General features: G+C 42.2%; 1 protein-coding gene across 1 annotated transcript in view; it reads left to right on the top strand.

The window, feature by feature from the left end:
* The window catches only part of LOC144053861 (calcium-dependent secretion activator 2-like), a 92380-nt gene that overhangs the window by 797 nt on the left and 75874 nt on the right, over nucleotides 1-15709 (top strand). The window contains exon 2 of the mRNA XM_077568717.1: nucleotides 11470-11583. Coding sequence (XP_077424843.1) covers nucleotides 11470-11583 — 114 coding nt within the window. The remainder of the gene's footprint in view (nucleotides 1-11469; nucleotides 11584-15709) is intronic.

The following is a 15709-nucleotide window of genomic DNA, read 5'->3' as shown; positions in this document are numbered from 1 at the left end:
GCTCTTGGGGGCAATTCGGCATGTAAAGTCGTCAACACAAGTGTGAGTTTTGAGCAGAAAGTTACTTTTTTTGTGGTGGTTTCTTGCTGGAAATTTGTCAAATACGAATCGTCCATATGAGAATTCCAGCGCACTGACTTCCAGCATATCAACAATAATGGTTCATTGATTTCTGTAGTCCCCCGCGAAAGAAGACTTTTAAGACATTTACAAACATCTCTTTTTACTTTGGAAAACAATGACCGAACCGGTAACACAGTACAACATCAACCCCCCCCCCCCTTTTTTTCCCTTTGAATCACTATACGAATACGAAGGGCAAAATAAACACCAATCACTAATTAGGGGAAAAAAGTTTTTTTTGTAATACACTTTAATCCAAAATTAAAATGAATCTAATTAATGGATTGAATAGTTGATAGATTCATTGATTCTAAAAATATTCAGTCGTGACATCACCACAATGAAAAATACACATTCTCTATTCAAAACAACGGCATGGCTGGGATAAAGTTATCATTTGAGGAAAGTTGTAATTTCCAGAGATAAGATAAGAGTTGGGGAAAACCCCCAGAAAAAAATGATTAATGAACACGTAAAAATAAATAAATACATTGTTTAATTTTCAGTGAGTAAAATCAGAACGGTTGTCCAAAAAGTTGTAATTTTGAAAGGAAAACGTATAATTTTTCAAGAGGAGTTGAAATTTATAGTAAGTATAGTAATCGTATAGTGTATAAAGTAAAAAAAAAAAGAAAAAGTAAAACCAATAATGTCATAATTTTGCAAGTATACAGTCACAACATACAATGTTTTAAGAAATACATATTTATCAGGTTAACAAAAAAGGCCATTTTGGGAAAAATTGTCATAATATTCCAACTTTTTATCAGAAAACTAAGTTGGATTTTTATCACCATTTTCTCTTGATTGAATTCAATTCATTTTCATTCTTAATCTTCTATTTGAAAATATCATCTTTGTATTGTTTCATAGAGCACACCGATTTTATAATGTGCACTATTTTAGATGATTTTTTCCATTTAAATACACATGACATCTTTTTGGGTTGGTTTTCGGGGCAAAATTGGAACGGATTAAAAGCATTTCCATTTGTTGCAATGGGAAAAGATGATTTGAAGTTATGAGCATGGCCATGGAACGAGTTAAACTCGTATGTCAAAGCACTGCTGTGTTTGTGTGCCATCACAGTAAACCTCCCATTATCCGCTTATTTATTTATTTAAATTCTCTTTCTGACGGTCTGTCTTTCTTTCTTTCTAATAATTTCATCCTGCCTGTCCTTCATTTTGGGTATAATTCCACTTCCGGCCACTGGATGGTGGCACACCTTTCAAGTTTGACACAATGTCAATTTGAAAGAAGGCATGTGAAAACAGGAAGTATTTCAAGATCGGCCTAGTTTTTGCTGAATATTATTGTTGCCTCCTTCAGGGTTTCAGCGGCTCGGCCCAGACCGCAACGAAGCCGTGTTGTCGTTGCGGCATCCCGCCGGGAAACTCGTTAATGAGCCTCTCACGCTGCCTGATTTCAATATGCAAATGAGCTTTGGTGCGCCACAGACGGCGCGCGTGGGAGTTTTTATGGGCGCACCCGCAGAATTCAATTAACGAGACGGACGCTTGAGCCAGCGGGAGGGAATGGCTCGGGATCGATTGTTGGCGTGATGCCAACCTGCGCCACCTGCGGCTCCGTTTTGGATTGATTGCCAGCAGGCGCTCGGGTCGAGAAGCTTTGCGAGTGTCGCTACGTAAATAGCGCTACATCCTTGCGTGCTAACATCTGCAGGGCACCGACGGGTTCAGCAAATGTGGTCAACTTGATCAAATTGGCCCATGAGAGCGACTGTCCACAAAATCCCAAATATTGAGCCCATCGTTTGTATATTTTCCGAGATTTGGCATAGGTAGAGATGCGCACACGGATTTTGGTGATGACTGGTTGCATTTTTTTTAGCATTACGCGGCGTCCAAAAAGCGCTACCAGTATTTGTGACGTCAATATTGTTAGCAAAGTTTATTGTGTTGCTAGCATTAGCTGTGGTTGGTTGGAAAGTTTGTGGTTTTATTTTCGACGTTTGTAGCGTTGCTTGCGTTGCTTGCGTTGCTTGCGAAATTCCTTGTGTTTTGTTTTATTTCTTTGTGTGCTTCGTCTCTTGTTTGTAAGTTTGTGATTTGTTTGCGACTTTTGTGTTGTGTACTGGATTTTTCTTTAGATTGTGTTTGTGATGTTAGCTTGTTTTGTTGCGTGGTCTATTTTTGTGTTTCTTGCTTTTTATGATACTGTCTCCGTTTTGCAGTTGATTGTTTGCATACAGTATTTTATAATTGTTGCTATCGGTTGCGCAGGAGGAGGCAAGTGGAGACAATTTCTTTCTCAAGGGAGACGTTTGAGTTGTCGTCTTCAGCTTTCCCGTTGCCAAAGCAACACGACGTCATCCAATTTAAGGCCACGATTTCGCTGGAGCGTCACAAGTGCGCAATCGATGATGAGCTCGATGTTATTGTTATCGCTTTTTCTGCTCCCAAACGACACCGCGTTGCTTCAATCACGATATTGTGACTCTTTGTTTACCTTCAATGAAAAGAAGCATCCGTTTTTTGATTTTTTATTTATTTTTATCAAGACCAATCAATGAGTTTAACACTCGGTTCAAATCAAATCAAAGACCCTTTCGTTGACATCCGAGATAATTTTGCCCATAACAAGCGTTAACACACATGCATGATTTTCCTAAAAGAGACTTGCCAATTCATGACATGTTTTCAACATCAAAGACTCTTCAAACTTCAACATTTTGGTTAAAAACCTCAAAAACACATTTGCATTCAATGTAACGTTATTGTTAACATCCAAGACAATTTTGCTTTCAACAAACATCACTTGCATCATTTTCATCTCGTCAAAGGCCATTTTTGTTTCCATTTTTTTTTTATCCAATTGACAGAAAATGTGCAAAACGGACGAGCGACTTCTGCCCATCTGTTGTTCTTTTGTGAATGTTAAGCGCGGACTCTCTCGCTGTAGGTGGCGCTATACACCATAGAGATGTGATCCACCAGTCATTTAAAAGAAGAAGACCAAGAAGCGACGGTGCCGTGCGATGCCGTCGTATGAGTTTGCATTTGTAGTTCTTGATCAGCCGTAGCGTTTCTTTGCTGTTTTTTCATCTTAAATTGCTTCTTGAATTCAAAAAAGATTTCCGTTTTCTCGTCCCCCCCAAACATTATTTTATCGTCCAACGTTGCTTTGGGACTCCAAACGTACGTGTGACGTCATATCCGGTCTTGCTAGCGGTTATTCGCTAAACCTGTTTCTACAGCCAAAATTCTCATTTTCCTCTTTTCGATATGCTACTTTTTTGGGGCGCTTTTTTTTAAAAAAAAAATTAATTTCTCGCGTTTCCATTCAATTTTATTATCGCATTTCTTGAAAATGTCAATAAAAGATGTATAGATGGGAACCCCACTAATGAATCGTAACGCGTGCTTTTGTGATCGTCAAAGACAACCTGCTTATCCGAAAAACAAACGACTGTCAGACTGTCGGCGTTTATTTTATGGGAGTTGTTTATTTGGTGTGAGGGTGTTGACGCCATTCGTTGCTGACTGTTGATTGGTCGACAACGAATTGTTAGGATGGGTCTCAAACGGCTTGATGCAAAAATGTATTTCAAACAGGCAAGCGAGTCGGCCGTAGGAATGCGCCGCTAGCTTCATGCTAACACGCCGTGGACGAACTCATGAATAACATCCGTAGTAATCTTCTATTGACGCTTTCAGCAACAGACGGCGGCTTGACATGTTGCTAGAAATTGTTGCTTTTTATAAAACCAACCCATTTGTCTTTCATCTCTTAATTCATGCTTCACTTTTCTTCATATTGCTTGTATCGGCGAAACAATAATCGTCCATTCAATCGCAATATCAAGTTGGGGGGGACATTATTTTTCAAAATGGTTGAAGCCAAACGTCACAAAGCCCCAAAAGTGAAAAAGTGAATAGAGAACAATTACTAAATAGAAGCTTCTTTTTTTTTCTCGTGAGGATGAGCAACGTAGCGGTAGCTTGTTTAGCAAACTGCACGACGCGAGTCGTTTTAAAAGTCTGTCCGATGCGATCAAACGGTGACGACTCGCAAGTCCAGCAGAAATGTCCTTATAATAAAGTCTCATGTCAAAATAGAAGCAAACACTTTAATTTTGGCTGAGAAATGCAAACGCAAATGTCATTCTAGTGTCTCACATGCTAGCATGCAATGAGCTACTTTCTCATCCTAACGACAACAATTCTCGTTCTAATCAGAAAGTTTCTCGTTATTTCTCATGAGGGCGAGAAAGGTTTTTTTTTTGTCCTTATGGAGTAACTCGTTTTAATTAGAAAGTTTCTCATCCTACTGAGAGTTGTTTCTCGTTTCCCCGCCGCCACTTTAGGGGCTCCGTGTAATATGGCGTTCTGCTTTGAAAAGGACTTCAAAAGACCTCACAATTAATTAAAATTTTTTTTTATTTTTTGGGTGGGGCTGCAATGGATGAACAACATTTCAAAAGGGAGAATTGATTTGATTCACGAGTTCCAAGCTCGGTCACGAACCGAATGAAACTTGCAAATGGCGGTCCTGCCGCAGTCGTGGTCATTTTCTCAAGTGCTGAGTCGTCACAAGATTTTCCACTTGAGTGGAAACTCCCACCTGTTTGTCTTTTGGTGGCGTTTGTTTCTGTTGCCGCCTGCTAAACTCACAACCCCCCCCCCCCCCCACCTACTGGCCCACGCAGCCCCCCAGGGGCCGCCCACCCGCCGTGGAATTCCCGTTGGAGACGTTGGAGCTGATGCTCGCGAGCTGAGACTTGTCCACGTCTCAGAGGACGCTTTCATTTCTTGATTTTCTCGTCCGGACGCTGGACGCCGGACGTCATCCGTCCGTCTGTCCGCGCTACTTCCAGGGCGCTTCATCGCCCTCCAACAAATGGAAAATGTTTGTCAGTTGATTCTTGTAATATGCATTTAAGAATTTTCCCAATGATTGCAAACCTTCGTCTTGTGTTCGGGTCGGCAGCGACCCGTTTTTAGCTTTAACATGCATAAAAGAACCATATCAATTAGTTGATTGCATCAAGGCTTTTTGACTTTGTCAGGAACTTCTATTTCAACAAAATAAAACAAGCAAAAAAGGTTTTCACTAAATTCTAAAATGCTCTGGTTGAAATGATTGCATTTGTATTGTTAGGGTCGTTTTCGACCCAGTTCTAAAAATAAGATTATAAAGCAATAATTAGAGCCAAAGCTTCGTAATTGCACTGACAGCCGCCAGCTCCTCTCCCGATCCTGTGAGCTGGAGGGGATTCTCCTTTTGCCGTGTTTTCCAGCACACCCGCACAAAAACAAAACAAACAGAGATGGGCATGTCCTGACATGTAAGGTCAATTCATTCATTTGACTTGCAGAGTGCACATCTCCAATTTGCAGCATACGAACATGAGAAGAAGATTTTCAACCACACAAGTTGTGGATAATCTTTTTGATGAAAATGAGGAAGAGGACACATAAGCAGCGTAGCGATGTGGATGAGCAGGTTTCTGAGGAGGAAGACAATGTGGAGTATCATCCGGAAGACACAGACATATCTGATGAGTCTGATGAGGAGGTCACTGGTGGCGAGGCTCCTCCCACTGAAGATCCGAGTCCAAAAATGGTAAGATCTTTTGGAGCTCAGTACCTCATGATGTACATGGCAGCTGCTGCAAATGTCTGAAAAATCACCCCTGGAATCACAAGGTTTGCTGTGACAAGAAAGAGTCAGTGACATCGGGACATGTTTCGAGCTCTTCATGCCATTGTCACTAAAAAGAGTCATCATGGCTATGACAAACCTCGAAGGAAAAAAAAGTCCATGACGACATGTGGAAAGACGTTGATGAGGAATATCTGGATGCTTACGTTGGTCTTCTTCTTCTTGCTGGAGTGTCCAGATCCTGCGATGAGGCCGCTGAGAGTCTCTGCATCAACAGGCAGAAATATTTCCCGGGCAACAATGTCACTTCAGACCTTTCGAATGATATCAAGAGTCCTCAGATTTGACAACCGAAATAGCAGAGCGAGATCTGACAAGCTCGCCCCCATCAGGGATGTCTGGGAGAGATGGACGCAGCTCCTTCCACCGATGTTCAACCCGGGGCCGGAGGTGACAGTCGATGAACCTTACCGAGGAAAACGCCCCTTCCGGCAATACATACCCAGGAAGCCAGGGAAGTCCGGCATAAAAATGTGGGCAGCCTGCGATGCAAAACCCAGCTATGCATGCAAGCTACAGATTTACACGGGCAAAGCTGCGAGTGGCATTCCTGAGAAAAACCAAGGAAAACGTGTGGGCCTCGATATGACTCACAATATCACTTGCTTTTCATTTTGTGTTTATATTAAAGTTCTACTGCTGAAAAAATAATTTTTTGCATTTTTCTTGAAGTAAATATACATGGGTCGAAATCGACCCGTAACACCATAGATGTTACTATAATCGATAATATTTAAATGAATAAATAAATAAAACAAATTAATTTAAGAGATGTGTTCTAATAGCCCCCAGTAATATTCAGGTAACACAACAACCTTTTGTTTATTTATATGATTCTCTTGGTGTTTATTTTACCTTTTTTTTTTTAATTGAAATCAAGGGGTATACCGTACTGACAAAAAAGGCCCAGAAGCCCACACCAAAAACATTAAAACTAATATTTTCATGGATAAGGAAGCCTAACAAGCCAACCAAGAGATGAGAAATAAATTGGATGATATCGACTTGTTTTTAGTGTATTTTACAGCTGATTTAAGACACGGGTCGAAACCGACCCGTTAACATAAGAGTTGTTAACACAAGACGAAGGATAATTATGACAACTTAATTTTTTTTTTCTTGGAAGAAATCTGAATTATTACATGACTGATTTCTCTTTTTTTTTTTTCTTTCGTCTTTGATGATTGCAAAAGAGGATTCAATGCGCTTTTCAATATGTGGCTTGCGAAACCATTCAAGGACATTTCGATTTGAAAGTGGAACGATTCCATTTCATTGGATTAAAATGGGATTATACAATTTGATCCGATACGGCTCAGTTGGACTTTTTTCTCGTCATTCGACAAACATTTGAATCAACTTGTCAGTACTGAAATTGGGCCATTTCCTTCTAAGATATATCCCGCCACTAAAAGATGATTCCATATTCGTATAAATACAAAGCCAATTGCCAAAAAGTTGGGACAAATTGTGAATAAAAACCGAATGCAATGATGTGGAAGTGCCGAATTTCAATATTTTGATCAGAATAGAACGTAGATGACACGTCAAAGGTTTAAACTGAGAAAATGTATCATTTGAAGGGAAAAATATGTTGATTGTAAATTTCATGGTTCTGATTAATGGGACACCGTTTATGAAAGGAAAAGGCAGGATGGAGACGGATTTCTTCTGAATTGAAACTTTACTCGTCATACGCGGCAGCCAGAGCGACAACACTTCCTGATCAGCTGACTAAACACGAACCAATCCCAAGCTAGCATACTTGAGGTCAATGCAAGTGAACGACATAGAGCGGCAGATTCCACACATCAACTTACCTACTTTTACAAAAGTATATCAAAGTGTATGAATGTGTAAAAAATAATTCTGAAAACATAAACGTACAAGTCAATATCCATTTGAACAAATGAACTTAAATGCTTGATGGTCCGACTGCGGACTTTCACAAAGCGAGGCGTCTCCAAAGAGCGAATATGGTTCACCCTAATTCGCCGTTGTACTTTTCTCATTTAAATGTGAGATTTAATTCTGGAAACATGGCTTTTTGTACAAAAAAAACAAACAATTTAAAATGAAATTTTTTTTCGAAAAATAAAAAAAGGTGAAAAAAAAAAGCCGTTTCTTCTCCCAGGACGACAACTATTCCCATGCATTGGAGAAATATATTTGTTATATAAAGTATACTTTTATCCCAAAGACTAATTGCTTGAGTCTGTGAATGTTTGCCATCCATTTTGGCGTCCTCTTGTTCCTGCGCGCCATTTTGTGCGTCGGCGTGTTTGATTTGTGTCCTCCTTTGAAAAGGGTGCCATTAAAAGGAAACCCCACGTTGTCTCTTTTTGTCTCCTTCCCACACGTGAAAAGCGCATTTGCATCCTGCTCTCATCAAGTATTGAGGAAACAAAGCAAAATGACTGGTCGCTGGTTGTCAATCACGGCTGTCAACGTTGGTTGACGCGTGCGGTTTGTCTCGCGGTGGCCTCGAGTCGTCGGGGAAACCACTTTTTTGGGGGGAAACAAACGGCACTTTCATTTTCTCTTGCATGAATTGAATTGGTCAATATGGGGTGTCTTATTGTTATGGACACTGGTGTGTATATATATATATATATATATATATAAATGTATTTCTAAATTTCTACTACTCAAGTTGATAAATGTCATGCAAATCAGCTGGATTATTTGTCATACTGGTCAATATGGAGTGTCTTATTGTTATGGACAGCAGGTTACAGTTGTTTGACCGTTTTGATTCTGTTTAGTTTGTGACTGTGCAGTTAATACAAGCTGTGTTGCTGCTGCAAAGGAATTGTTTACTTCCTTAGCATTGGCTTATTGTTGATGCTTTGAAGCTTCAAGCTCTCTTTATATTGAGTGTGTGTGTGTGTTGTAAAGGCAGCACATTTCGTGCCGACTTTGGTGTCGGGACATTGTCTTCGGGGTTTGTCATGGCTGCTTCTGCTCTCTGCTGATAAAACGCCCACGCACGCACAAACACGCACGCGCAAGCTGGTTTCACCATCTGCAAGTTTATGATGCGGAGCGAAGGATCCTCCTGCTGAGGATGCGGATCTGCTTCCCAGTTAGTAAAAGTCTGTAACGACCAGGAAGTGTTGTTGTCGCTTCTAAATGGAGGCGACAATCCCGACACTTTAATTGCCGGCTAAATAAATACTTATTAAGGCGGACACTTGCTGTCGTCGGGTGGAATCCTCACATCTCCAAAGGTAATACAAGTCACTATTGTATAAGTGTAAAAAAAAAAATCAATCAATGAGCAAGTGGACGGTTTGTGCTGCTTTCAAGACCGCTTTCATCTTTTATCGCTCACTTCCTTCGACTCCAATATTCGATTTGGCAGCGGCATCTTTTGTTGGATTACATTTAGAATTCTTTAATAAAAATGCAAATATATCCAAGTTTTCTCCTGTACACATCGTTAAGCATATCATTTATACATGTATTTAAGGCAAGTTGCGAAATGTCTTCAGACATATGTTTAACAAATTGAAAACGTTATAAATCCTGCTCCTTCTACTCGGTACTGTCTAAATGTTCTCCAATTTGGGTTCTGTAAATGCCGAGAAACCTTTCTTGGGAGGATCAAATATGGCTTGAAAAGTCGTGGCCTATCGGCAATCCAGTTCGATATTCCAATCAGTGGCTGAAAATGAATTCTTCAATGTGTCTTTCTTGAAGCTGCAGTTTGCCACCATTTTTGTTGATCACTGCCCCCTGCAGGACTGGAGAATGTTGGCACAGCTTTGGTTGCCCACGTCAAAAGACGCATCAGGAATCAGGAACGTTTTTCCTTGGTGGAGGTTTGCGCTCTGCTCAGTGACGACTTTTCAAGTCCGACTTTGTGACGGCACCGCCAGAGTTCTAATAAAAGACTTTGGACTCGACACAATTGATTAAATGGCGGCGCGGCAGCGGCGAGGCAGGCGGCGGGCTCGTTCTATTTTTATCTCAAGTCAGAGCTGTCATGGCTTCTCCACTCTGCTCGAGTCGTCTTCTTCAATCTCATTGCTTCCCTCCTCATCCTCCTCTTCCTCTTCTCTTCTCTTGTCACCCACTTGAGGCTGATGAAGACGATGACGCGCTTCCCGTTTTCAAAAGCGGTCGTCTGTATTGCCGTCACGTCCGTTGCCATCCGTGGCCAAAGTCAGCAAACGTTTCCCGGTTTGCCGGCGGAGACGAACAATACCAGGAAACGGCTGACAAACGATCCGCTCTTGACGTCTGGCCAATATTTTCTTTTTGATGAACATTTGTTTGAAAAATGCGCAACGTAGCAGATGAGCTTCACATTTGATGACGCCACATTTTGCCGGCATATCTTGCACAGCCTCTGAATATTTTGTTCTGTCACAACAAAAATAGACTCGGTTTGTTTTTGCGATTTTCACATTCTTGAGTAATCACAAAAGAATGTGCGGTTTCCGCCGCGTCGTTTCTTCTGGTCAACTGGAATTCAAACATTCACCGCCGCAGACGAATATATTTGCCAAGTGCGTTTTTCAGCCAGCAGGCGTGAAAGGCCAGCCCGGCTCGTTTGTGAAATTGACATTTACAAACCGCTGTCATGCAAAACAGATCCCTGTAGATGGCGGCATTGCATCACATCACTTTACATTTGAGATGAGCAGAAAATGATTAGCTGGCGAATTTCCGGTTGGCGGTGAGAAGTCGGACGACTTTCAGCACCTCACGAAAGTCAATAATAATAAAGCCAAAGCCACGAATGTGAAACTTGAGGCGTGAGGTGAGTCAGCCGAATTCACGGTCCCCCCTTTTTTTTATTTTGTCGTGTGTGTGTAAATGATTATTTCCAGTCTTGTTTTGGTTGTTTTATAGTTTTAGTTTTATAGAGCTTCTACTTCTCATCACTGAAAAACAGAGTTCGAATCAAACTTTTTTTTTTTCCTGGTGACAGAACTCTTCAATTTGTATGATTTTGGTGCATATATTGTGGAAGGGCGCAACATTTTGTGGGTGTCGAAAGATGGCTGACAATGTTTTGAAAATAATTTCATTTTATGTTTTATACTCATTTGCTCCCCAAAATATATGCAAATGTTTTATTTGAAATATGGCCATGGCAGATCAAGAATTTGTGAAGATGTTTCGATGACACGTCGTAGGTGGATGTTAATTTGGCCGTACGGATAATTTTTTTTTAATGCCTGAATGTTGACTCACTCCCTCGGAATGCCTGCGGATGCTCGCGAGAGGCGACGAGCCGCACAAGGAGCACTTTTAGACGGTGCCGCATTGCCAGCAGGAGAAGAATGTTTTCATTTTGCCGGCTGGCTGCGGCGGCTCATTCATATGTGGAAACAGATTGATGACCGTTCATTTCTTTCCCACCTCTGTAAATATTTCTTGTATCCGGCAGCCGGCAGCCGGCACTCCATTGCTGCCAATTGACGAGCGCGTGTGCCAGTGATGGATGGTCGTGGAGTATAAGTCTCTGTTAATGGACTGATTGTTGACGGGTGTGCAGACAGGGAAGCCCCGAAGGAATTGCCCCTGGCGGGATAAATAAAGTTGTCTGAATCTGAACCTTCAGTTTGTAAAAATTGTCCGTCTGGGATTTTTTGTGCTCCCTCGCAGGACAATGTTTGGATTGTAAACGTTGTGTTTTGTCGTCAGGTGAACAGGCAGCAGCTGCAGGCGGTCAAGGAGCGTTTCCTGGCCTTCCTCAACGGGGAAACTCAGATTATGGCCGACGAAGCCTTCTGCAACGCCGTGAGGAGCTACTACGAGGTACGGCCGCGCACGCCCACCTTTCTAACTGTAATCCTAATCTCCAACCTGCCCTTAATTCTAATCCTAACATGAACCCTGAGCCTCAACGAAGGCATTTGCCACACAGTTGCAACATTTATTGATTGAATTATTTTATTTTTAAACGGTGCTTTTAATTAAATTGTTCTAAAAATTGTACAGTGTCTAGCAAGGCGCCTATAAATAGAATGTATTATTATTATTATTATAAAAAAAAAAGTATCTGGAACAGTCACAAGGAAATCTTGTGTGGTTTGCCAAAAAGAAAATCAGATGCTTTTTGGAGTGTTTCCTCAGATCAATAAACACACAATTTTCAGTCGTTTTCACTCGGTTGCTCCTTTTTTTTTTTTTTTTTTTTTGGTCTGTCACAGACATTGCCTTGAGATTCTGGACTTCTTGTAAGTCCCCTTTTTCGACTTTGCATTTAGCCGCGACTTTCTTAAACAGGATTGAAGATGTTCAATAATCTTCAGCAAAAACTAGGCAGAGCTTGAAATACTTCCTGCTTTCAATCTTCTTTCCAAAATAGTGTCAAACAAAATAGTTTTCTACCATCTAGTGGCTGATATTAGAATTACAACCAAGAAAACCGCAAGGGAGAACAAAATAGTTCTTAACTGTACAAATGGAAATAGTGGGACCACAAACCCATTTACGCACATAAATATCTATTGTTGGTGGCTTATTAAATAATTTTTTTGTGTCCGAATTTTCCACTTCCATGTGAAGATATAGCAAATTTTCTTGCCAAGTCTTTTGTGACAGTCTTTGACTCGCTGAGCAGACGTCGCAACGGTTGGAGACGGACGTCACATCCTGGTCTATATTCTGCTTCTGCTGGCGGTGGTCGGCATGGCGACGGGGCGCCACAAGGACATTAAGGGGCCGATGAAAGCCAGAGTTTGATATTTGTGGTGAAAAGGCCACAGGCGTGACTGAGGTCAGCTCGCCGTCATCCGCCGCTGTCGGGCCTCCCGGATCGCCCTGACGTGATATTTTTGGGCTTTGGTTCTTTTTTCTGTATGACACGAAGGTGCGCTTCATTTGTGCAGCCATCTCAGCTGCTTGATGGCGAAGTCATGGAAATCAGAATTAACGGCGCTATTAGTTGCTGATTTTTGAAATAGAGCTCAGAAGGAGGTGGAAAAAACCCAGCCGTGAGATGAGCTGGTAAAAAGGTGGGAAACGGCACAGATCGGCTTTCAAAGGCCAGCGGAATCGTCACTGGCGCGTAAAAGATCAACCGTGACGTCTTGGTTGAGCTTTTGTTCTTTGGCGGGGAAAAGACGGGAACATTTTTGAAATTGGGGAAAAGATGATTTCAAAAAATATTTTCAAATGGGGGGTGTGCAATTAATCAAAATTCAATTATGACATTCCACAATTACAAAATTAGCATGATCTTCAAAAAAAACTAACACATTTTGAGTTGTTAAAATTGATACATTTGTACCTTTTTATTTTATTTTATTTTAAAATAACAGAATCTTTAAAAAAAAAAAAAAATAATCCAACTAAAATAACAGAATGTGCGGCACGGTGGGTGACTGCTTAGCACGTCCGCCCCTCAGTGCAGAGGACGTGAGTTTGAGTCCGGGCTTGGGCCTTCCTGGCTGGAGTTTGCATGTTCTCCCCGTGCCTGCGTGGCTTTTCTCCGGGTTCGCCGCTTTCCTTTCAGGTGCGTACACAGGTGCGTAGTAATCAGGGATTTCACAGTATTTCCTGACCAAACCGTGTTTGAGTGGCAACCTCATTTTTGAGGCAAAACAAAACATCTCCGTTGCCGTTTTTGTGAACAAAAGTTCTTGCATTTGCCTTGGAAGTGAGCCCTTTCCTGAGCCCCCCCCCCCCCCCCAAACCCCCCAAATGGTTTTCCACCAGTGATATTTGCGCGCGGAAGCTGTCGGCGCTGGAGCGGTAATTGAGCGTCGTAACACGGCGGGAGTCGGGCCAGCCGGCGCTTCAGGTGGCTGACATTTGCCAGGCCCAGCGGGTGGCCGCCGCCGCTCTCGAGCTTCTGTTTCTCTTCTGTTCATGATCAGGTCATGTGACACGCGTGACCTCAGGTCCGCCGCCACATCGTCGGGGGGGGGGGGTGAGGTGTGTACAAAGAACGTTTTCAAGTCATTCTCATCAAAAAGTTGCACGCAAAAATCCGCTTCCAAGCTGACTAAGACGGCGCATATTAAATCAGGGGAAAGCTTTGAAATGACTTAACTTGGTTTGGGTTGTTGTTGCTAGCATATGAACAGGGTGGCTTATTGTGTCAGATAGTTGTTTGTTAGTAGTAGTTAGCTTGGTTAATTGAGTCGCATGGCTTTTTGGTTAGGCCATGTTTGGCAGAGCTCCCATGGTGCTCGTCTACCTGCTAGGGAGCTAGCTAGCTAGCTAGCTAGCACCTGGGACTAAAGCCAAACGGTGGCAGGGTTTTTACTTTCTGGACCTGCGTTTGCCACCTCTGATGTTTGGTTAACAAGTCTTTCTGTAGGTTAGTTGTTGATGAATCACTTTTGATCATTTTTGTCAGTTAGTTGGATGGTTAGTTGGGGAGGGGTTGCTTGCGTAGCTATTTCTTGTGTTTTGGCTAGTTGGTTCATTTCGTTGTTGGCTCGTTATTTGTAGGTTTAGTTTGACTGGTTTAGTGGTTGGCTATGTATTTGTTGTTGTTGTTAGATTTTTGTTTAGTTGGATGGTGAGTCCAGTAATTGGTTGGTTATTTCATTTATTGGAAAATTGTTGGGCAGTGGTTCAATTGTTTGACTTGTAAGAGTTTTTGTTGTTGATAGATTTGTGGTTAGTTGCTTCAGTTGGTTGGCAGGATTTAGGTAGCGTGTGAATTGGTTGGAATGGTGGTTAAACTGGTCAATTTCGGCATTTGTTCAACAAGTGAGTTTGATGATAAGAAGGAATATGGAAAAGATGCGGCTGCTTTCCACTTGCTCTGCCAACAACCTTTGTTGTCACCTCCGGTGAGCCCTTTTGTTGCTTTCTTTTCTGTCGGCGTGCATTTGAAGTCCGCCTTCCGGCGGTTGCGTGTACGAGTGTTCGGTCCGAAGCCCTCGCGCCAAACCACAGCAGGGCACCGGAGTTAACGACGGGCGTCAGCGGGTGACCGGAGGCGCTTCATTCATCGGCGGCCGCCATTAGCGTCCGCTTCTGGACTCGTTGGGAAGTCGTCATCGCAACGTGCGTCGCTCGCCACAGCCGCATTTCAAAGCGCACGCTTTTCTTTTCCACCTTTCACGCCGCACGAGCGTCTCTTCTTTGCATCTCCAAGGGAGTTAATTGCGTGTTAGTTAGTGGGCGAGTTGGATTGGGAGTTTGTGGGGTAGCGTGTTGGTTAGTTCAATAACTGCTTTGTTGATTTGCTTGGTTGCTGCTAGATAGTTGGCGGTTGGTCAGTTGGGTACTTAGTTAGTCAGCATTTTGGGTAGTTGACTAATTGGTTGCTTACTAAGGTCACGTGTTTGTTGATTGGCTAGTGTCTTGTTTATTTGGGTTGCCTATTGGTTTGTTAGCTATTTGCTTGGTTAGCTTGTTGCTTAGTTAAGTCATTGGATGTTTTCTCTCTCCATTGATCTGTTGGGTAGTCAGTCACGCAGATTGTTGGTTAGTTAGGTAATTGCTTTGTTGGCTCCTAGTTATTTAACTGGGTGGCTTGATTCGTAGTTGGTGGGTTAGCTTGGTAGTAAATGCATTGCAGCTGCTTACAAGCGTGTTGCCTCCACCAAGGTGCTTTTGTTCTCATCTACCAGGGCTTGTTTGTTTATTTTTAAACCAGCTTCTTAAGGCGGCGCTTTTCACATTCACTTTTCTTCTTCTGCGGCGTTGCGCAATCACAGGTTTATGTTGCCAAGAATGATGATGATGTCGGCGGTTAGAGTTAGCGCCCCTTTTAATTTGCTCCCTCGCTCTGCTGGCGTGTAAATAATTGAGTGGGATTTTGAAAGGGCAATTAAAAGGAGCCGCGGGAAAGGGGGAGGAGGCATTCCTGAGTAAGAACGGCTAAAAAACATTCACAAAACCAACAAGTCTTCTCTGTCACGTACACTCAACCACTTATGCTTCAAACTAACGAATCCTGAAGCCACATTTGAGATGT

The sequence above is a fragment of the Vanacampus margaritifer genome, chromosome 6 (genome assembly GCF_051991255.1).
Source record: "Vanacampus margaritifer isolate UIUO_Vmar chromosome 6, RoL_Vmar_1.0, whole genome shotgun sequence".
NCBI lineage: Eukaryota > Metazoa > Chordata > Actinopteri > Syngnathiformes > Syngnathidae > Vanacampus > Vanacampus margaritifer.
Note: the sequence above shows the minus strand (reverse complement) of the source record. Positions and strands in the feature narration are given on the sequence as shown.